This window comes from Mus musculus, chromosome 10, assembly GCF_000001635.26.
Source record: "Mus musculus strain C57BL/6J chromosome 10, GRCm38.p6 C57BL/6J".
Lineage (NCBI taxonomy): Eukaryota > Metazoa > Chordata > Mammalia > Rodentia > Muridae > Mus > Mus musculus.
Window position 1 is genome coordinate 24824381 of NC_000076.6, and position 24552 is coordinate 24848932.

The 24552-nt window shown below is 41.9% G+C and overlaps 1 protein-coding gene across 1 annotated transcript in view; it reads right to left on the reverse strand.

Annotated features, from left to right (window-relative positions):
• Enpp3 (ectonucleotide pyrophosphatase/phosphodiesterase 3) overlaps positions 1–11815 on the reverse strand; it is a 62382-nt gene extending 50567 nt beyond the window's left edge. The window contains exons 1-4 of the mRNA NM_134005.2: positions 11636–11815; positions 7351–7426; positions 1796–1918; positions 423–548 (exon numbers count right to left, since the gene is read on the reverse strand). Coding sequence (NP_598766.2) covers positions 423–548; positions 1796–1918; positions 7351–7426; positions 11636–11713 — 403 coding nt within the window. The 5' untranslated portion in view covers positions 11714–11815. The remainder of the gene's footprint in view (positions 1–422; positions 549–1795; positions 1919–7350; positions 7427–11635) is intronic.
• Positions 11816–24552: the final 12737 nt, after the last annotated feature.

Here is a 24552-nt window from a genome sequence, read left to right on the forward strand (position 1 = left end):
GTGACAGGGGTACAAAGCTCTTTTATCTTTTTATAAAATAGACTTCCTTTCTAAACCCCATTTCATCTCACACTAGAAACATTCCATCCTTTCCTGTACATGGAGTAACAGCTAAATTTTCTCCCTTTCTGTCTCTCTGTCTCTGTCTCTCTGTCTGTCTCTCTGTCTCTGTCTGTCTCTGTGTCTCTCTCTGTCTGTCTCTGTGTCTCTCTCTGTCTGTCTCTATGTCTCTCTCTCTGTCTCTCTCTGTCTCTCTGTCTGTCTCTCTGTCTGTCTCTCTCTGTCTGTCTCTCTGTCTCTCTGTCTCTCTCTCTGTCTCTCTCTTTCTCTCAAAATCTTTGTAGCTCAGGATAGCTAGCTCTACGAGACTCTTGAGTTCCAGTGAAGCCCTAGAGGCAAATGCGCCAACGGTCTCTGCTTACCTTGGCACACAGTCTTGTAGTCAGCACAGCAGTCCTTCCTCTGTAGACAGTCATCCGCACAGGAACAGAGGGCTGTCTCCAGTCTGTTCTCCCCACAACGGAATAAATTGCACGTCCATATTTGAGCTGAAAAGGTATTCAATGCAGTTCTAAGCACTTAGGTGGATGATACAATACCACCCGTTGCCCCTGCGTTATTACAACACACTCAGACTCTTGATTTATCAGATTTAATGAATGGAACTACATCATACAAAACAAAACAAAACAAAACAAAACAAAACAAAACAAAACAAAACAAAACAAAAGCTGTGATTCCACTCTCCCTGCATGGGTAGCCGAGCATAATGAGGCTTCTTAAGTTGAACTTGTACTGTTTGTAAAGAGTAAGACTTTCTTTTTTTTTAAGATTTATTTACTTATTTTATGTGTGTGAGTACACTGCCACTGTCTTCAAACTCACCAGAAGACGGCATTGGATCTCACTACAGATGGTTGTGATCCACCCTGTGGTTGCTGGGAATTAAACTCAGGACCTCTGAAAGAGTAGTTGGTGCTCTTAACCAGTGAGCCATCTCTCCAGCCCATAATGAGACTTCTTAAGTTGAACTTGTACTCTTGAGTTTACAGATGTTCTGGATCCTGGTCCTATTCCTTTTCAAGTGTGGGAACTCCACATGTCAAAGTCTCCTGAGCACTGACAATATGGATATAATCAAGAGCCACCTTGCCCAGCCTTGTCTAAGGACAGCCAATAAAGGAGGGACAGAAGTCACAGAAGATATAGGAGAATCCCATGGAAACCAGGTAATGCTTGCAGTCAAGCACAGTGTAGGCCCCTCTGTTTACTGAGAAGGGGAAAATGACAATAATTAACCTTGTGTAGATATCCAGAACAGATGCTATGTGCAGAACTGCGCGGTCTTGAGAGATAATGAAAGCCTAATTTCCATGATCATGTGACAGGGAAGGTCAAGAAAAGCTATGTGAAGAGATACAGATCATGCGACAGTAAAGTTAGAGGAAGGCTATGTGTAAGAAATGTACATCGTGTGACAGCGTAGGCAGAGCTGCGATACTGCCAGTCAAAGAACATCAAAGCTTGCCAGTGACAAACCAGACCCTAGAAAAGAGGCTGAAACTCTTCTCCCTGAGCCAATGCTGCCAACACGTAGATGTTGGCTTTCTAGGAAAGAAAGGACTTCAGCTTGTTTGTTTGTTGTTTTTAAAGCTACCTACAATGTGGTTATTTTGTTATGGTAGCCCTGGAAACTAACCCACGGCAGAAGGCTGTGATATCGGAATGATGTCAGCATAACTAAAATGCTAGTGAACAGACTAACATGCTAGTGAAAGACCATCAGAACCCTTACTTGATTTCACACAGGTATCTTCAAAGTCCCAGCAGCAGTCTCCTCGTCCTGTGCATCCCGAGTCACAGCGGCAGCCCTCCAGTCCTCTGTGCGATGAGTCAAAGCATTTTTTCCTGCAGCTGCCTGTCAAAGGAAGGACAAAGGACAGACACACTAAGAAGTTGGCCAGTGCTTCATCCCTAGCGGATGAGAACAAAGGAGCAAAGTGACTCCACTGAGTCTCAGGAAAGGGGCGGGGCTTTTGCAAATTAGCAATGCAAAGAAGGACAATGTATAGTTTGGAAAGGTTGCTTTCAAAAGGTGTGAGGACAGGTGCTCTCTACTCTGCTAAGATGCTTGAAGCCCAACTGTGCTAAGGAAAAGTCATTGTCATTAGAGTACACACACACACACACACACACACACACACACACACACACAAGATTTGCATTTTAGAAACCCACTCCAGAAAATAAGTGGCAGAGGTAGTGGATGGAAACTCACAAACCAGTCAAGGATTTTAACTCAAACCAACAAACAGAAAGTTGAGAGTCTAAGGAAAATAACAGCAATGTTCATAAAGATAACACGAATACAATTTAAACAAAGTAAAGTGCATTTTAGAGAAGATTTTTATGACAAATAGAAAGGGAGGAATAAATTAAGAATTACTCCTAATGGAGCCAGAGAAAGCACCCAAGGAGCTGAAGGGATCTGCAACCCTATAGTGGAACAACAATATGAACTAACCAGTACCCCCGGAGCTCGTGTTTCTAGCTGCATATGTATCAGAAGATGGCTTAGTCAGCCATCAGTGGAAAGAGAGGCCCCTTGGTATTGCAAACTTTATATGCCTCAGTACAGGGGAATGCCAGGGCCAAGAAGTGGTAGTGGGTGGTAGGGGAGTGTGGGGGGGGGTGTATGGGGGACTTTTGGGATCATATTAGAAATGTAAATGAAGAAAATACCTAATTAAAAAATTTTTTTAAAAATAGAAACTACTGTAAAAAAAACAAAAAAACAAAAAAAGAATTACTCCTAACATGGAGAAAGGATTTCAAACAATATAACTCAGTGCTTCTCTATGTCTGAGCAAGTAGATACCTACTAGGGAGTCTGGATACTGAGGCTGACTTTCAGGAAAGAGAAACTACAGATACTAGTTTTTAAATCACCAGCATATTCATGATTAAAAAGAAGAATGTTATAGCTATGTTTAAGATAATATTTTATTGTTTACTTGAGAATTTCACACACGTACAGAATGGATTTTGATCATATTAACCTCATGCCTTCTCCATGACTACTTCCAGGTCTACCTCCCACGCCCAGCTTCCTGTTCTCTTTTCATATTTTTATAGTCCAGTGAGTCCATTTATGTTGCCCAAATACACATGTGTTTGACACTATCCATTGGATCATGGTCATTCTACCAGGGGTCAAAACTGATTCTCCATTCCCCACCCCACCCCCCATCAACCATCAGTTGTAAATAATTTCTCAAATAAGGTAGGGGAGTCACTCCCCACTTCCCCAACCCCCATCCCCTTTACAGCCTATGCTAGCATGTTACCAGGTGTGATCTTGTTCAGGTCTTTCTTAGGCAGGCAACCACAGCTGCTGTGGGTCCTGCTATGCCCAGAAGGCAGGTTCAGCATGGTCCTCCCTGACAAGCCTGTTCCTCTTCCTTGATGCTTCCTGAACTAAGTATGTGTCAAGTTAAATATAATTTATCTTGGCTATGAATTGAATGAGAACTAGATAAATACTATCTACAATTTCCTTATGATACTTGCTTTCTCCTTTTTAATTTCCAGTTAAAGGCAACAAGTGCATGCTAGTATGTTTGGGTGAATTCTGTTTTGCCAACATGAATTCCATTCTTTGGAAATCACTACATAATTTTAAATTTATGAATTATCGGGCAGGAGAGATGGCTCAGTGTTTAAGAGCACTGACTGTTCTTCCAGAGGTCCTGAGTTAAATTCCCAGCAACCACATGGTGGCTCACAACCATCTGTAATGGGACCCGATGCCCTCTTCTGCTATGTCTGAAGACAGGTGTTTAAGACAGGGTCTCATGTGGCCTGGACTGGTGTCGAAACTCTTAACAACCAAGGGTAACTTTGAATTCCTGGTCCTCTTGACTCAGCTCCCTGAATATTGTGATAAGAGGCATGTGCCACCACACCCAGGTCATGGGTGCTAAGGATTAAACCCCAAGGCCTTAAGCATTCTACATGCCAGACAAGCAGTCCACCAGCTACAGCCCAAGCTTCCTTCTATTTCAAGCATTGCGATGGGTATTGAAGTATAGTGGTGGGAAAAACAAAAGACGAGGCCATAGAGACTTTACATTAATAAAAGATTCCTTAAACAAATGGTGTTAACAGAATAATAGTGAGTTTCAGTATGGTAGGACAACTGATCAGTTGCAAGGGGAGAGACTGACTCTGTAGGTATTCTTGCCTCATATACACAGAAACCAATAAATATGGAGGCCAAACAAGATATAAACACTTTGGGAGTCAAGGATAGTGTTCAAAATGTACCAAAAAAAAAAAAAAAAAAAAAGGAAGAAAGGAAGGAGAGTAGGAAAACCAGATGAAGACAGTTGTAAAAATCAAAGAAATTAATGTTTCTAGTGGTGGTAGACCTCTCAAATTCAGCCTACTCTATTTGACCCCCAAAATATATGAAACAGCATTCTGATTATTTTCAAAGTATTATTATAACAGATGGGTTTAAAATCGAGCAGCTGAAACTTCTTATCTGAACTAGTATTGTTCAACCCCACCTCTACTGCATACCCAGCTCAAGTAGGAAAGAAAACTTAGTATTTTCAAATGTTCTTGCAAAAAATCAAACAAACAAAGAAACAAACAAACCAAACAAACAAACAAAAAACCACGAGGCCATCCTTGAGGAGGCATCTCATTTTCACTTTATGTATGAGCTCTACCCATACAAATGGTTCTAGGATCCAAATACTTATTGCCACCAGCTTCAAGTCAAGTATTGTGCATGCGATTGTGCATGCGATTGTGCTAAACGCCCAACTGTCCTCTCTGTTTCTATTCTCACACTTCCATGTTTGGAACGCAGCCGCCTTAGCTCATGCTACATGTGGAAACAAACCAGATTACTGCATTCTGCAGCTCAAACTCTGCAGTCCAAATCCAAGACGAAGAGCTGTGATATACCAGCCCCGAGAGATTCACTTCTTCCTGGCTGATCCCATCGTGTGACTGCCTCACTGTGACCCAGGTAGGTCTAGATATCATGACCTTCCGGTTGTCTCCTCAGTGGAACACAGCAGACATCCATTCTCCTGCTTTAGACCTGTACATCTGCTGTTTCTAGTGGCCTTAAGTTTCTTCCTTGGAAAGAATCCTCACTTCTTCGCTTCCATGAGCTCATAACTCAAATGTCAGTCGCTTTGCACCCACATCCAATCTCACATACCTGCCATACCTCACATAACAGTTTCTTCTTTTTGGTTTCCCTCATTATTTTTTCCTTGGACCCCCTCGCTCCTCCCCAATACTATATGGCTGAAGATGGCCTTCAACTTCTTACCCCCCTGCCTTCTCAGTGCTGGGACTACAGGTGTCCTCCACCATATCCAGTTTATGGGGTCCTGAGTACCAACCCCGGGTCTGTCCATGTGCACTAGGCAAGCACTAAACCAACTCTACCAACAGGACTACATCCTCAACCTAGAAACATACATTCTTGAAAGGACCTTTGTCTGTCTTCCTCACCACTACATCCTAGTTAGAAAACACAGAACACAAGTTGATGCTCAGTTTTCAGTGAGTACATGCAAGAAAGAAAGAAAGAAAGGAAGGAAGGAAGGAAGGAAGGAAGGAAGGAAGAAAGAAAGAAAGAAAGAAAGAAAGAAAGAAAGAAAGAAAGAAAGAAAGAAAGAAAGAAAGAAAGAAAGGAAGGAAGAAAGAAAGAAAGGAAGGAAGGAAAAAAGATGCACACATGACAGAAAGTTTTAAAGAATGCATAAACAGTTTAAAAGCCCACACATTGCCAATGAGTAAGGATTACATGGAGCAGAGGATGGTTAAAGTTGTTCAGAATTTAGGCTTAACAGAAGAGACCTGGGCACAAGAATTAATAATAAATGGGCTGACCGTGCTAAATGCCACAGAATATTGAAAAGAATGAATGAGGCCAAAGGGGCCTGATTGAAAAGTGAGCATGAGATGCCACTACCAGAGCTGAGCACCTGCGAAGAAGGGACTTAGAATAAAGAAGCAGCGCTCTGGGAACCGGGGCAGTAGGTATGAGGAAGTCAATGACCAAAATGCTGAGACAATGGGGGATTTTGTCCAGAGATTAGTCTACGCTTTTTAAAGTCAAGGTATGCAAATTGGAGAATAAAATAGCTAAGAACTAATATCCATTCGTATGTATCAACCACATTATGATAACACTGAAAGAGCTTGCCAATGTTCACTCTAGCCAGGATCGGCCACGCCCCTCAGAGACAGCAGTCTGGTGACCACAAGATGACAGGAATTTTCCAGCTAATGTCAACTTTTTTTTTTTTTTTTTTAAATCTCTGTGTTCCTATGTTGTATAGAAGAACTGTGGGTCAGTTCTCAGATGGAAATGTGACTGGGAAATTGTCAGCTAACCTCCCCGGGAGCCTCCCTGCTACAGAGTTGCTAAATCCTTTCTCAGTAAAATGTATCAGTCGCATTGAGAGGGACATCAAGTGAGTTCATACTTCAGCCGAGTTAAAACACCAACACAGTCTACTGAGAACTATAGAAGAAGTAAGTCAGCTCAGAAAGTCAAGGTGTTTCTCATGGGGGCCTGGCAACCTGAGTTGAGTGCCAGTAAGTCTCATAATGAATGAGAAAACCAACTCCCCAGGTTCTTGCCTTCTGATTTCCACATGTATGCTGGACACACACACACACTGCACATATACATGATACTAAATAAGATTTTAAATTTTTAAATTATATAAAATGCTTGCATTATTACTTATAAATGGTATATTTGCTATCCATACCAGTAAGATAAAACAAAGGGAATATGATCTTATAATTAAGATTATATATCACCTATTTTTCTTTGTTTCTTATAAGAAAAAAAAATGAAGCTTTTAGTGTGATCTACTTTTTAAGAATTTGGCATTGATTAACTTTATAGTGGGATATGAATGATGTGACAGTGTTAATATGCTATCAATGCACAGAGGAGATAACAATAGCAACAAAGACTTTGAGGGTCAAGAGGCTGGACAGAGCCATCAGACGAGTCTAGCTGCTATAGGAACTGGGGCAGGATGTCTGTGATTAGTCCGTCCCGTGTCCGTCCCCCCCCCCCCCCCCCGCCCCCCACTCCTCTGGACTTTGTTTTCCTTTCTGTGTGTCAGGGTAAAAGAGGAAAGTCCACGAGCAACAATGAGTAACATTAGTTGTGAGGGAGGTAGGGGAGGGCTTGGGGGCGGGAGAACAGACAGGTTCCAAGGAGTTAAAGTCAGAAGAAAGAAGAGACTGTTTGAGGGGTTGGGGGGGCATGTATTTTGCAAAAAATGCCTGGGGATGTACCTTGTTCTTCAGGTTTCCTGAGTCCCAGTCCCAGCCCCAATCCAAGCGATACAATCACCAACAAAGCAAGAAGAACCTATTACAGAAAGGAGAAGTCATCGCTGTGGTTTTTAAAACCAAACAAAATGACCGATACGTACCTTTCCTCTAGACTGCAACCAATTCACAGTCCAGGCAGCATGCTAATTACCAGAGGTATCAGACGCAGCAGCAACAAAAGCACGTGGTTTCATTTAATGTCCGATAAAAAGGAGATTTGGAAAATAATTATTTGTTTTTCTTCAAACCTGCTTTTGAAACCAGTTCCCATGTAGCCTAGGCTAACCTCAGACTTACTGTGTCACCGAGGATGATCTTAAACTCCCTCATCCACCCTACCTCCTCCAGGCCTTGAGATCAAATCCAGGACTTCACACATGCTATTCTAATAACTGAGATACTTCCTAGTCCCATGAGAAAATGTTCTGTAGATCTTGTACTATAGATGTCCAGATTCAAACACTCCCATATTTCAAATACATTGAGTTTAACTCCAGACTTACATATATATATATATATATATATATATATATATATATATATACCTTTCCCTTCTTTTTTTCTTCCTTTCTAGACTTTCCCTTGAAAGTCCCTATTTGTATGAATAGACTCCGGCATCCTGTAGACCTGTGAAAGCCTTAAGTACCTCATTGCTAGTTAGCCAGAGGACAAGGAAAATAATTAACACATGTCAACGCACAGTGTGCAAGTCGTTAACCGAAAGGGTTTTTCCTTCGTTCTTTAGTTCATGAACACTTTTGACGTCACATGATCTGGGAGCTTCTTGACCAGAGAGTGTTGAGTTCACAGGAATCACTCCTGCTCACAAAGTTATGTAGCATAGGAGACTTGGAGCTTCAATCAGATTAAACGGTGATGTGGCTTGATTCTCTTTTACCTAAGTCGTGAGTTCAAGTGATAAGAATGGGCGAGTGGGGCTGTACGTGCCATACAGGGTCCAGTGAGATGGCTCAGTGAGTGAGGATGCTTGCTGCCAGGCCCAGTGACCTGAGTTTGATCCCTGGGTCCCACAGAATAGAAATAGAAAGCACACCCCCCCCACACACACCCGAAGCGTTCTGTTTTCAAGCTTCTGTATATGTGCCCCCTCCCCAATAACTGTAATTTAAAAAATTTAAAATAATGCTAACAATGGTAATGAGTTCAAATTACTTTTGAAAATAAAATAAGTTTGGTTATAATTTAAAAGCAAAGAACAAACCTTGCAAAAGAACAAATAAATACTGTAATGAAATTGCTTGTGTAATAAGCAATTGCACAAACTATTGACTTTGAGAGGTTTGCATTTTGAAAATCAGCTGAAAAAAAGATGCATTAACATTTACCATAAAAGTTAACACAGTGTCCAAGAAAACACATTAATGCATTATTAAAGCAGTTCTTTTCCCATGAAGTCTCAAACTGCATCTAAGTAACAACAGGGAGAGATCTTCGAATGTGTACTTGCTCAGTCAAAGGCAGTGAGTGTAAACTACTTAAGAATAGTAGGTGGCCCACATCTTTGATCCCAGCATTGAGGAGGCAGAGGCAGGCCAATCTCTGATTTCAAGGCCAGCCTGGTCTACAAAGTGTGTTCCACAGCAGTCAAGGCTACACTGGGAAAGAAAGAACATTAGCTGTTAAGCCTAGGTGCAGAGTCCAGGAACCACAGATATCCCTACCAGACTTATCAGAAAGCACTAAAGCCAGCGTTGGTCAACTCCTTACAGTAAATTTGGTGCGTTATAGATTTACAGATTAATATATTCTGACCTACACCTTTTCTTTTGTGGGTTTTTTTTTTCTGTTTAAATTTTCTAAGGACAGTATCTGTCTGTCCTTATGTTTTAAAATTTTGTAATGTTAAAATTTATATTTTTCATGGTTTTGTATTTATTCCCTGTGTTTATGCTTGCCTTCCTTCCTTCCTTCCTTTTTTTTTTTTTAAAGAATTACTTATTTTATTTAAATGAGTCCACTGTAGCTGTCTTCAGACACACCAGAAGAGGGCATCGGATCCCATTTACAGATGGTTGTGAGCCACCACGTGGTTGCTGGGAATTGAACTCAGCAGCCAGTGAGTGCTCTTAACCCCTGAGCCATCTCTCCAGGCCTCCTTTCCTTTCATTTAATGTGTACTTTATTTAAAGCTTCTTACCTTATGCTGAATACAAACTAGGAAAAATGTTCTAGATTCAGAACATCATTCTGAAACATGTAGAGCCCAACATTTGGTTTCAGCTTGTCTAAATAAAGTATAGGAGGGATGTGTAGAGATCTGTAAGTGTGTTATTTTTCAGTTTTGTTCTGTTGTTTGCTTTTTGAGATCAGCCCAGCCAGCCTTAAACTCAGTATGTAGCTGACCCTACTGCCTCTACCTCCTAAGTATTATAATTACAGGTTTGTACCATGATACCCACTGAAACCTTTAAAGTTTTCACTGAAACTTAAAAGAAAGAAAGAAATGGAACAATTAGAGTCCTTTTCCAGATACGATTTTAAAACAGTGAACTTCCGCCGGGCGTGGTGGCCCATACCTTTAATCCCAGCACTCGGGAGGCAGAGGCAGGCGGATTTCTGAGTTTGAGGCCAGCCTGGTCTACAAAGTGAGTTCCAGGACAGAGAAACCCTGTCTCAAAAAACAAAAAACAAGCAAACAAACAAACAAACAAACAAAAAAGTGAACTTCCTTATAAGGGAGAAGAAGCCAGATAGTGGTAGCACACGCTTAGGAGGCAGAAGCAGGTGGATTTCTGAGTTCGAGGTCAACCTGGTCTATAGAATTCCAGGACAGCCAGGGCTACACAGAGAAACCCTGTCTCGGAACCACCCCCAATCCCTACCCCAAAATAAGGAAGAAGAAAATGTGCTAGAAAGAGTAAATGTCTATATCCTTGGGCCAGAGAGCTACCCTCCTTCAGTTCAGTGTTTACATTATAAACACAAGGACCCAGATCATCAGGGTGGGGCCTGTCCATTTGCACAGCTGCAGAAGGCCCAGGAGCATCCTCAAGGCTCCAGGGCCAGCATAATTATGCTAATCCACAAGCCCCAGGCCCCATTGAAACCCAGTGTCTCTAGAGAAAGAGTAGGAAGTGTCCTGGGGAAAGAAACCTGAGCCTGTGTGCCTGCCCACAGGTGCCTCAGGAAGAAAAAGAAAAGAACAATCTAAAAATACATTTAGGACCCAGATTTAGCTCCCAAGGGGTTTGATTCCTTGAGTGACAAACTAAGACAAAGGTAAGGGCAAGAAAGCCGCAAGGAGGGCTGTGTAAGTCCTGGAAAGATAAACTCTGAGGAGCTACTGAGGATTTGTTGTCCTCACGGGTCATAGCTACAAACTGCTTGACCTTTCTTGGGAAACAGAAAGGAGAGCTGACATATGTTAGCCCGAGGAATCTGAGAGCAGCTGCAGCCAGCCAGATGTGAAAAAAAATACTGCATTTGGTTTTGGCTGGAGGTGCTGGGTGAGTAGTCAGGCAGGAGACATCCAAAAAGAAGTCGGAGATGATGGTGGCTTGGGTTGGGGGAAGGTATCATTTAACATCTCAGGGGAACACACAGATTGCCTAAAGAAAAGATCACTGGGTAAGAAGGATGTAGAGTGAGGTCTTGAGTAACATTCAATGAAGATAAAGATAAGTCCGTCAAAAAGCAAGTATGTCTTGGAAACGAGCGTTTCAAGATTATCCAGGAAGCAGGGGGAGAGAACGTTTTAAAAAAGAAAGAAAAAGATAAAACCCTCAACAACATTCATGTATTGTTAGGGACATTCAGATAGGAAACAGGGGAGGGGGGTGGATTAGTCTCTAAAGGAGCACTTAATTCATATGGGGGGGGGGAACAGAGCAAAGTGAGGAAGGAAGCAAAAGAAGTAATCTCCACATGGTAAATAAACAGAATGAAATGTTGATAAAGATCAACAGATCCTTAAGACGTATGTGTCAAGTGATTTCAGTTGCTAAATTCTTGCTCGTACAGTATTCGTACCAGTCAAAAATTGCTTGCGCTCTAATTATAAACACGTGGAAAACAAAATCAGTCCAGCACGGTCTCAGATTTCTGTCAGAAATGCTGGACACAATAACTTAGCATTCTAACCTAAATTGCAACACAAACAAACCTAATGCTGGACACAATTACTTCACATTCTGACTTAATAGCGACACAAGCAAGCCTAAGTGGGAAGGCAGGCACTTCAATCTGCCACCAAGCTTGTAAGACTAAAATGAACAGTTTTGCTTACCACACAAAGGATCTTGTATTTCTTGAGACTGTCTTTCTTAATGGGCTCCTCTGTGGCTAATGCTAGCCTGGAATCCATTGTTCCCGTAGCTGTGTAAACCTGTCTAGCCAGAAAATAAGGCTCTTTCTTCCCTCTGGGGAGGGAAAAAGGAACTGTCCTGCCTGCCCCAGCTGTGACTGACTTTTAAATCCGGGAGAAAAGCAGAGCTCTGTAGCGATTGGTCAATTGAAGAGGGAAAAGCCTTGTTAACAAACAGCGTTGCCCACAGAATAAAGTCCATTTCTCTCTCGGACATTGTGGACAGCAGTTCTTTACAGCTTTAGAAGTAATAATGCATACTAATCGGGATATGTAGATAGCAAGAATAGAATATTAATCACACTTATAAAAAGCTACTCATTTGTTTTGTTTTTGTCTGTGGAAAGAACTTGTGTCACTTCTTATCTCCTAAGCACCAGGATTACATCATGTGTCCCCCAATTTACAAATTGCTGGGAACTGAATCCATGGCTTCATACCAGCTGAGCTCCACCCCAGCTCGGTTGCTTTCTGGGTTTTGTTTCTGTTTGTGTGTTTGGCAGTATCATATACCATGTTAGTCAGAGTGGTTTTCCAAGCCCTCCTATCTCAATCTTCCAAAGGCTGACAAGAAGCCCTGTACAGGGAGTTTGTACATCCATATAGATGTCATGCTGCAGTTGCAAGCTAGTACATTTATTAAAGGACTGGAGGACTGGAGAGACAGCTCAGCAGTCATGAGCTCTTGCTTGCTTCTGCAGAGAAAGTTCAGATCTCAGCACCTCTGTCAGGCTGCTCAGCAGTTCCAGCTCCGGGGACCCGATTTCCTCCTCTGTCCTCCAAGGCCCCCTGCACTCATACACACACACACACCCCGCCCCCAACATACACACACACACACAATATACATTAAGTAATTAAAACAAAATAAAATGTGTTTGATTATAATAGAAATTCTGAAACTACTATAAAGATTTTTTTAATTATGAGAGGAGTGTATCTTACATTTTAGAATGTCTACAGTTTAAGAATTATTTTAAAGCAAACGACAAAATAGTATGTGTGGTGGTTTGATAGGAAGGGCTCCCATAAGCTTATATATTTGAGTGCTTAGTCACCAGAGAGTGGCGCTATTTCTAGGAATCAGATGGATTAAGAGGTGTAGTCTTGTTGGAAAAAGTGTGTCCCTTGAGGGTGGGATTTGAAGTTTCAAAAGTCCACTGTCTCCTCCCCCTCTTCCCCCACCCCCCTCTCTCTCAGTCTCAGTAGATAGATGGAGAAATAAATAGATAGATAGGTAGGTAGATAGATAGATAGATAGATAGATAGATAGATAGATAGATAGATAGATAGATAGAGGGATGGATAGATATATTCCTACCTATGGATCAGGATGCAAAACTCTCCAAAGCTACTTCTCCAGTACTGTCCAGTACTGTCTTCTCCAGTACTGTGCTCCCAGGCAAGATGATAATAGACTAACCTTCAAAAATATACCTAAGTCCACACTTACATGTTTTCTCTGATAAAAGTTGCCTTGGTCATAGTGTCTCTTCACATTGATAGACTAAGATACTATGTTTTCACTGTTTTTTGCATTATATGGTATTTTGTTAGGGTTCTCTAGAATCACAGAACTTATGGGTAGTCTCTATATAGGAAGGGAATTTGTCTGTAGTCCAACTCCCCAACAATGGTCAGCAGCAGCTATGAATGGAAGTCCAAGGCTCTAACAGCTACTCAGTCCCACAAGGCAAGCAGTCAAAGAAAAGAGTCTTCCTTCTTCCAATGTCCACAAATTGGAATCCAGCAGAAGGTGTGGGGTGTGGACCAGATTAAAGGTGTGTACCACCAAGCCTGGATCTGGGACTTGCTTTATTCCAGATGATCTTGAACTCAGAGCTCTCCCTGCCTTACTCTCCTGGGATTCATAGCCACTATGCCTCAAGATCTCCATGCCAAGTGTTGGGAGCTATTAAGACAACACTATTGTCCTGATCTCTGAATTGGGCCTCCCCCCCCCAGAAGAAAAGGGGGTCAAAAGCAGGCCACCGACACATCGCTCTGAGAACAACCACAGATTGTTCCAGCCCTAAATCAGCGCCGGATGTCCTGACCTCAAGATGTACCCTGATACCTCCAAGTTCCTGCTTGCTTCCCCGTGTAGTCGCCAAAAGAAAAATTTCCGCTGCCCCATCCCTCCTGCTGAGAAGTACTTCCTCTTTTTCTGCTGCCCCATCCCTCCTGCTGAGAAGTACTTCCTCTTTTTCTGCTGCCCCATCCCTCCTGCTGAGAAGTACTTCCTCTTTTTCTGCTGCCCCATCCCTCCTGCTGAGAAGTACTTCCTCTTTTTCTGCTGCCCCATCCCTCCTGCTGAGAAGTACTTCCTCTTTTTCTGCTGCCCCATCCCTCCTGCTGAGGTGCATTTCCGCTGCCCCATTCTTCCTGCTGAGAAGTACTTCCCCTTTTGCTTGTGCATTTAAACCTTGAGCCTTGCTAATACAGTGAGACCTTGATGTTACTCAGACTGCTTCCATGTGTCGTTCATTGCACAAGGTTCTCGCCTCTCTCTACCCCCCATTTGGTTCTTAGGAGAAGGTCCCCTTGAGACCCTCGAATAACTTGACCTGCTGGACGGGTCAGACAAGATCCAGGTCAGAAACTTGTATCTCCCAGCCTCAAGATCACAGGTGAGCCTTCTAATTCTAGATTGTAGTTCATTCCAGATATAGTCAAATTGACAAACAGAAATAGCCACTACTACAGTATTAAGTAGCTTTCCAAGTAGGAAGGAGTTGGACTGGACCAAGTTTTATTAAGTCTCCTTACCCACTGGGCTACTATGAATGCAGATGAGAATGTGCCACAGACTTGCTTCATGATGCTAAGGTTGGATCAAGCAACTGACAGCTGCAGAACTTGAGTCTTTGATGTTTTCTTCCCTTCTCTGTCTCCACCCCTATCACTGGGGCCTCTAATGGCTTCAACATCTATGTAGTCCAATTCTTGGCTTCCTTTAGTTCCAGCCAAAGGGACCCTGTTCTCAGGTCCAAGACAGTTCCATCACTCTAACTTGACCTGATAGAGTACTCATTCCTGGCAGCTGGAGGTTGCTCAGCCCTGTTTGAAGGGATACAGTTCATCAGGGCAGGAATAATTCGATGACTCTATGATGGCTGCTTTCTCACGCCTTAAGAAATGTTTTCACGAATTATCTGATGTCAAACTAAGGATAGCTTTAAGGATGTTTGCTCAATTAGGAAATGATTGCTTAGTATGTGTAAGTTCATAGGTTCAGTTTAAGTATTTAGAAATGACATGTGCCCCTCATAATTGTTTTATTCTTCTCTGTCAAATGAGTAGATTAAAGCCCTGGTTGTTTAAATGATGTGGTTACTTTCTCAGTATTGCCTGTTTGCTAAACATCAGAATAAGACCTGGAGCCCAAGTCTTCTAATTTCCCATTCCAAGCCTATTTTAAACAATCAACTAAAAGGTCCTTGTGGTGGTTTGAGTAGAAATTGCCCCCATAGGCTGGTCTGAACATAACAGAAAACTGCAATAATAAGTTTCTGTTGTCTAATGTATATAGACTGGGGCTTCACATTATGTTTACTCTGTCATGAGATAAAGATTCAGGTCAATGGAAAAAAGTAAATAAATAACAGTGGAGTCAAAAGTCATACTGAACTCTTCAAGTTGTGATGACATTAAAGCCAGTGAGTTTTAGAATACAGTATTGTGGAATATTAGTTCCATAAGCACTGCCTGCCTTGTCAAACAAACTCTGAGAACGCCTCTCTGGTATAGAGATTATTTAAAATGCCCCATTACACCCCATGGAAAGCACTGATCTGGGTAAACTTGTGCAACTATAACACAGCGAAGATAAATATGAGAAGAATATGCTTTGCTAAAGGAACACTCAGAAATGTTAAGAATAGCTCCTAGAGGGCTGGTGAGATGGCTCAGTTGGTAAGAGTACCCAACTGCTCTTCCAAAGGTCTGGAGTTCAAATCCCAGCAACCACATGGTGGTTCACAACCATCCATAACGAGATCTGACTCCCTCTTCTGGAATGTCTGAAGACAGCTACAGTGTACTTACATATAATAAATAAATAAATCTTAAAAAAAAAAAAAGAATTTGCTGTTACCTTTAAAAAAAATAGCTCCTAGAACCATATCAAATCTGTCTTGTGTTAGTCAAGTCACTCTCCCAAGCAAAAACATCTATATCACAAAAGCCAAGTTTCTTTGATGACTTTGTGGGTGTCCAAGTCTATTCAGTCATTTCCTTGGCCCATTATGTACCTACTTTTTTCTACGCAAGCCCTATCTGTAGAATCAGGATCATTAACTGCTAAAACAAAAGGAATTCTTTTCAGAAGTGGAAGATTCTATTGAAATCATGAAGCCCAGGACTTGCATAGTTTTAAATTAATAAATTCTGTCCCTTGACAGTTTTATACATTCATATTGTGTGCTCTGGTTATTGTCCACACCCCCAATACACCCTCTCTTACCTGCAGTTCATTCCTGTTAGTCACCCTTCATCTTGACAAGTCTCTTTTTCTTTCTTTCTTTCTTTCTTTTTTTTTTTTTTTTTTTTTTTTTTTTTGGTTTTTCGAGACAGGTTTCTCTGTATAGCCCTGGCTGTCCTGGAACTCACTTTGTAGACCAGGCTGGCCTCGAACTCAGAAATCCACCTGCCTCTGCCTCCCGAGCGCTGGGATTAAAGGCATGTACCACCATGCCCAGCGACAAGTCTCTTTTTATCCATATTCATGGCGTTTTGTCTTGTTTTATATCCCAGAGTTTAACAAGGGCTGTCTGTATGACCATGGCTTTGAAACTGTCCATTAGGGCCTGCTGGGCTCAACAGCAGATACACAGCTAGCTACTATGCCTCCCTCTATCCCAGAATCCATTAGCTGCTGATAGCTTATCAGTAACCTGCAGAACCCTGGGAGCTCCTTCACAAGCCATGACTGACTGTTGGCTGGCCTTGACTTGTCCAGATCCAATGAGCAAACCTGGTATGAGCTCCCGATTGCCACGCCATGGGATGCTTAGAAGATGGTGCTTCACAACTCTTCACTGGCTTCTGGCTCAGATAGTCTGCCTTCTCTGCAATGTTCCCTGAGCATTGATACCACGAGATTGTATCAGCACTATAAACGGGCAGCCATGGGTCTCTACCTCCATTCACTGCAATCAGAGGCTTCTCTGATTAAGGCTGAGAAAAGCTTTTGCTCACAGGTATAAATGCAAATATTTGTAAGAAACTTGGATGTTACACCAACCTAACTAAGGAACCTTAGTTATTTCCCCCTAGATCCTAAGATCTCTTTAGTCATGAGTTCTTGACGGGGTTTACAGTCTAGAATCATGGATTCCCTCTCATGGTATAGGTCGTAATCAGGGTCAAATCAGGGGGTAGTTAATTATCACCATAATAATTGTGCCACTACAGCACCAATGGGCACATTTGCCAGACAAGTGGTTACTGTAGTCTGCAGTGTTCAGAACTGGGTACAATAGTTTCTGCCTCCCAGAGACCCTCCCTGCCTGCAGGCTACATATTACCATTGGACACTTTGAAAGCCATCTAACAGAAAGGAAATCTCTATCTCATTTATTTACTTGTATTTTGTATTCAAGATGTCTGGTATTTCTGGCAATAGGATCTTCTCATCTAATTCCAGAGGACAATCAAGTAAAATTACAAAAGCCTGCATTTGGGGGAGAGGTCTTTGGAGCCTCCCTGACCAATAACTCCCATGGAGGTATCTCACACCTGGCACTGGAGTTTTCTTTTAGTGGCCCATTAATTATAGGATGAAAATGATGGCCATCTGCCATCAAACACTCCATTGTGTCTTTTAACTGGTTAACTAGATGTAGGTGCCCTATTTTGCTGTCTATTGTTGTGATAAGCATCACAATAAAAAACAACCTGGGGAGAAAAGGGTTAATTTCATCTTATAATTTATAGTCAGCCTTTAAGGGAAATCAGGACAGGAACTGAAGCAAGGCCCCGAAGGAGTACTGCTTACTGGTCTGCCTCTTTATCACTTGTTCTTATACACCCAAGACCATCTGCCCACAGTGGGTCGGGCCCCCCACACCAATCATTAATTAAGAAAATGTCTCACAGGCCAAATTCCTGAGATTCCTTCTTCCCAGATAGATTGCATCATGCTGACAAAACCCAATGAGCACAGGCCCCCTTCATAGTAACTTACACTCTCCCCACATTTTAGTTCACAGGGAGTCAAGCCTGTATCTCAAGCTAGCAGAAGTTAATAATGTAGGCAAGGCTCCTCATGTTCCTGGTTTTCATGGCAGCAGAGCTGTAAAGGAGGAGGCTTATGGAGATCAGCTGAGGCTGGGCACTTAGAGATGCTGGAAAAGGACATCGGCTAGGGAAGGTAGAACCTCAGTTCCAGGGAACATGCTGGGATTGGCAGGATCCTGGAGAAAAGCAGAGGTTTGGCATCATGTGGCAGAGTCAGAGTCTTGAAAGAGAAGCCAGGAAGTCATTGGTATGGGTGTAGCCTCTAAAGACTCCAGCATATGGAAGATACCAGGACAGGGGTGTGAGCCCCAAGGAAAGCAGCAGTTACCCAGTAGAGCCTGCCTGAGCATACAAGATGTACTTACTCTGTGTTCCCTGAATGGCAGAGCCAAGAAGTGGAGCTATGCAGGCCTTCGGAGCTCAGAAAATTGTGAGTAAGGCCCAGACACCAGACACTCAGCTCTTTGTTATGTTGGGTTTGGGGTTTGCTTGAACCCAGTTGTAATTGTGCCCTGGTTTTCCCCTTTCATAATAAGAAAATATTTAACTTGCTTTTTATTTATTTATTTTTTTTTGGTAACTCACACACAGGAGACTTTGGACTTGTAAAGAGACCTTCAATTTTTAAGCCATTGGAATTTTTAAAACAGTGTGGGAATTTTTAAAAGTTGGACTGTGTTTTATGTTGTGTTGTTATTACTATCAATGATGATCTTGAAGACAAATAAGAAAGGAAAGCCTATGGTTAAAGGGTGATGTGTTTGTGGGTCAAGTTGACAAGGGCTCAATTGTGCTGCTTAGTTTTCTCCCAGCTTGACACAAACTTGACACAAAAATTATATGGGGAAAAGGAATGTTAATTGAGAATATGTTTCCACCAGATTGTCTATAGACAAGACTTTGAGTCCCTGCCCTGACTCTTCTTCATGATAGACTACAGCTGTAAGATGCAGCAAACTCTTTCCTCCCCAAGCTGCTTTTTATCATGGTGTTTATCACAGCAATAGAAACCTAAGACAAGATCTATGGATACGTCTTGGTTTGTTTTTAATGCTTTTTTGTTATCGTTGTTCTAAACTTTGGAAGCCAGGTTCCTTGTTGGTTGAAATAAAATCTTCTAGAATTTTGCTAAGTCAGTAATGCTTTCTAATATCCGTTCGGGGATTTTACATATAGCTAAGAACAGGTTAGATGTTTTCTTAGATGGTGGATTTATTTTCAGACTCCCTGCAGAAAATATCCTCTCTCTGTGATCAATCTTTACAGATAAATTCAAAAAGATTCGAAAGCATTTGTAAGCTCTCTTGGCTAGTGCTATCTCAGAAGTGAGAGATACAGAGTCTATACATAGCCCAGTGCCCAACATCAATGATAATGATTTTAGGAGAGACTAAGCCTGTATCAAAGTGAGCCTTTAAAATGGGGAGCAACTGAGTTTTAATACATAAGCATTTGCTGTGTGGCTTGAACTCTTACAAGGCTTCTGGCTTCGGAAAACCTCTGCCACGTATGACGTTCTTGAGGGTCCTGCTAGCATCTTCGATGGCTGATTTTTAATTGTCATCATGGAGAAGCCATAATATTCAGTTATTGGATCAAGTATTGAATCTGAGATATTATTGCGATGGTATTTTGTAGATGTGGTAACAACTATAACCAGTTGGCTTTTAAAAATAACTGCATTCAAAATGTAAGTGAAGTCTGCAGAGATGGCCAAGTGGTTAAGAGTGGCTGAAACTCTTTGAGAAGACCCAGATTTGGTTCCCAACACACAAATCAGGCAACTGACCATGGTCTCTGTAACTCCATCTCCAGCTTCCTCTGGTTTCTATGGGCTCCTGCATACACTTGGTGTATGCTTACATTCATATGTACACACACTCAAATAAGTCTAAATGTTGAAATGATGATGATGATGTAATTGGTCTGTCTTAGGGTTTGTTTGCTTTGAAGAGATACCATGACCACAGCAACTCTTTTTTTGTTTTTGTTTTTGTTTTTGTTTTTGTTTTTGTTTTTGTTTTTGTTTTTGTTTTGTTTTGTTTTGTTTTGTTTTGTTTTTCAAGACAGGGTTTCTCTGTGTAGCCCTGGCTATCCTGGAACTCACTTTGTAGACAAGGCTTGACTCGAACTCAGAAATCTGCCTGCCTCTGCCTCCCGAGTGCTGGGATTAAAGGCGTGTGCCACCAAGTCTGGCACCACAGCAACTCTTAAAAAGGAAAATGTTTAATTGGGGCTGGCTTATGGTTTTTCTAGGAAATATACTAAATTTCTCTGAAACCTCTTGAGCTAGGCACTCACAGTTCAAATTACTCTCAGCACTACTGTCTTCCATGTTCCTACTAGTATGGTTTAATAAGCCTCCATTAGAGCATCCCACTGCTTTCCTAATTCTAAATCCCAAAATCCATACAAAAGTATGGTCCGGCCTATCACAGCAGTACCCCAGTCCTAACTTCTATCTTACTTAGGGTTGCTGAGAAAAAACAATACGACTATGGAACTCTTACAAAGGAAAACATTTAAGGGGCTATCTTACAGATTTAGAGATTCAGTCCATTATCATCATGGTGGGAAGCATGGCGGTATGTGCTGGTAGACTTGGAACTAAATGAACCAAGAGTTCTACATCTTGATCTGCAGGCAACAGGAAGAGAGACTGTGTGCCATAATGGGCATAATTAGAGATATGAGACCTCAAAACCTGCTTCTACAGTGACATACTTCCTCCAACAAGGCCATGCCTCTTAACAGCACCACTCTCTGTGGGCCAAACATTCACCTAAAAGTCTACAGGAACCATCCCTACTCAAATCAGCACAGGGATTCTTCTTTAATCATTCGTTGGTGGTCAAAGAAAAACCTAGAGACTGTGACATATCTTACTTGGTAGAGTGCTTGCCCAGAATTTGCAAAGCCCCGGGCTCATTCCTCAACACCACATAAAACTGGGCATCGTGGTGGTAAACACTTGTAGGAGTTCACTTGGGAAGTAGAGTCCAGAGGATGAGCAGATCATCTCAGCCACACTGGGACTTCAAAGCCAACATGGGCTAGATGAGATCTTGTCTCCCAAAACCAAATGGGGGGTGGGTAGGAGTAAAATCAAAAATTTACTGGATAGGATATTTAATCTTGGGAGGTAGCTTTAGCCTGCTCCCCGTCAGGCTACTCTGGTCAATCTTGTGGATTTTAGATCTGCCAGCCTCCAGGGCAGTGAACCAAGTCCTTTCCCTGCTCCCAAATACATTTCTTTAGAGAACTTTACCTCTTTGTACACAGTTCCTATTTTTATGTTTAGATAATGCAAAATAGTCCCATTAAAAAAAAAGAAAAAAGAAAAAAAAACCCAACTCCCCCTTTACTTAGAACACTAGACTTTGTGTTCTTGGCTTCCTAAGCATTGCCTTGATTTTAATTCCTGACCTTGATATTTTATACAATAATTTGTATGCTTTTGTTCCTAAATGCTTGCTAATTCTGAGACCCCCCCCCCCTTCACTGTAGCTTCAGATACTATTTTCCAGTTCTCTCCAAGATGTAGCTTCATTCTGCACTAGTGTTATGTAAAGGGATCGCTGACTCTGACCCTGGGTTTCCACAGTGCATTTAGTTAGCTCCCTCGTTTCAGAACCTCCCTCTTCCTCACATCCTCTGTGTTAGCGCTCTGCTACTGTCCCAGTGTACCTGAGACCACTTCAGGAGGAAGGGCTTATTTTCGCTTATTGTTCCGAGGTTTCTGCCCATGTCAGTATGCCTGTGACTTTGGGGCTGGTGGCACAGTATGCTATAAAGTACATGTGATATCTTACCTAAGGACAGATTCTATTAACTGGGAGTTAGGGAGGGAAGAATGTGGGATAATCATTTTGGGGAATTTGGGTGAGGTCTGCCTCCACAGACAGCAAAGAGGTCACTGGGTCATTAACAAAAGCTACTCCCAGCCTTCTGGACAGGAAAACACAGATATTTTAGTCTTTTCCAATCTGAAAATGCCCCTGTATGTTAATATTTCTGGTTTCACTACTGATCTGTGAAGAGGACCTTTGTACCCCCAACATCTCCTCCCTTCTAATTTTTTTTAAAGAAAAAATAGTGGTCATAATAGAGGCCAAAGTTGAGTGCATTACCTTCATTACTAGTCTAATTAATACAGGCAAGCATAAGAGAAGTATAAGACTAGTTAGCAAAGGACTCATGTCAGGGGAAGCCATCCTCAGCTCACCTATTTATTAATTAATTTGCCATTGCTCTGAGTCACAGAAACCTTGACTTCCAGGCTAGAGATAGATGGTAGGTAGACATGGACCAGAAGAGTCTGAAGAAACTAGACACACTAAGGGGGATGGGAAAAGCAGACTAAACCAGCAAAAACAAAAAACAAACAACAACAACAAAACAGAAAGAGAGAGTCACTCAAAGATGGCTTTGTGAGGAGGTGATCAGCTTCAGGAAAGGTGAGTTACAGGGGAAAGACATATAAATGTATGAGAAGATTGACAAATAGGACAAACAGGAGAAAGTAACTAATTTGGTTAGCAGTTGGTCCAAGGACAGATGTTAGAGCTGTAGCGTGGGGGCTGAGTTTAGAACTGTCTATGTGAGCCTGGTTGTCATCAGTATCAGACTAGGTCCAGGTGGCAATGTGATACAAGGTAGAGATCACAATATGGGCTAGAAGATGCAAGCTTGTGCAAGTGAAAAATAAGTAAAGTGAATGCATTACTAGACATCCAAGCAATGACATGTGGTAGATTAGAATCAATGACTGGGCCATGATAACTGTGTTTTATAGTACCCGTGTAGTAATGAAATAGACAATACCTTTATGGATCCATGTAGATGAGCAGTTATGACTTACAGACCACTGTGCTGGTTCTCTGCAAAGTCAATACCTCTGAGATACTCTTCCAGCCCAGCAGGACTGTGTCCTACTTTCCCTTAAGCACTGAAGTCCACTCTACCGTCAGTAAGGTTCTTGAAAACCTTTTCTAGTCATTGCAAAATTCACAACTGCCTGGCTAGAACTACCTCTTACCTCAGAAGAAGCTATGTCCAAGAAATGAAGGGACTTTGAAGGCTTATATATCACCCACAGGAATGAATAATAAACATGAGGGTTGCTGAAATGCAAACTTTGGGCTGGGACTTAGCAGGTGCAAGAACATTAAACTTCTGGGTTGACTTTAAAGAGCCCAAATCTGAAGAAACAAAAAGTGAGGACCATGATACAGTGTGAAGAATGCTGTACTAGTGGTACTGATGTTCCAAGGGAACAAAGCAAGAAGTACATTTTCTACGGGAAGTGGTATAGAAAAATAAGTTCTTTTCAGCCTTCCAAGATATAGAAGCAATATAGATCTATCGTAAAAATATATATATGTGTATATATGTGGATGTATGTATACAAACACATTATATATATTCATATTTTATATAATATATATAAAGAGAGTGATAGAGACTCTACACATATTGAAAGGTAAGAACACAGACTTCTTGCTCTATTTGCAAGCAGCGCTTTGGCAGCCTTCAGAATGCTAACCCAATGGTTATATTACATTGAAGGTGTCTGATCTGCTGATTTTCAGACACGTCAAAGAGGGAAGCTCAAATGCTCAGCCTTGGGAATTTCCCAAGAGAGCATGCCTCAAGTCAACCCATATTGCTGTTTAAAGTCTGTCCAGCAGCTCAGTTTCGAAGCAGCTCTTTCTTCCTCTACTCTCAATCTTGGACACTCAGGAAGAACTTCTAGGCAGCTGAAGAAAGGCAATAACAACCAAAATAAGGTAGAAAGGAGTAGAGGGACTTAAAAACTATCAGCAAGGTAACACATACCTGTAACTCTAGCACTATGGAGGATGAGGCAGGAGGATTCCCAGTTGAAGGCCTGCTTGAGTTAGGGACTATATCAACATCTAAAGATAGATAGATAGATAGATAGATAGATAGATAGATAGATAGATAGATAGATAGATGTTATTAGACGCGTTCTCACGCCCGGCCAGGAAAGACGCAACAGACCAGAATCTTCTGCGGCAAAACTTTATTGCTTACATCTTTGGGAGCCAGGAGGGCAAGCGCCCAGCGCCCAGCCCCAAAAACGAAAGCCCCTTCAATAATGAAACCGAAACCCCTTCCCTCTTTAGGAGAGTTATATTTCGCCTAGGACGCATCACTCCCTGATTGGCTGCAGCCCATGGCCGAGCTGACGTTCACGGGAAAGGTAGAGTACAAGTAGTCATAAAATACCCTTGGCTCATGCGCAGATTATTTGTTTACCACTTAGAACACAGGATGTCAGCGCCATCTTGTGACGGCGAATGTGGGGGCGGCTCCCAACAGATAGATAGATAGATAGTCATGTAATTAAAATAGTCTAAACCTGTACTAATGACTACACAACTTGGTGAGCATAGGAAGAATTAGTGGGTTCTTGGCTGGGGCTGTCACTTAGCTGGTAGAGTGCTTGCCTAGCATGTACCTGGGCCTGAATTCAGTGCTCAATACCACATAAACCGTGTATGGTGCTGTTCATCGTAATCTATCACTGGGGATATAAAGGCAAGACAATCAAGGCAAGATAACCTTCAGCTACC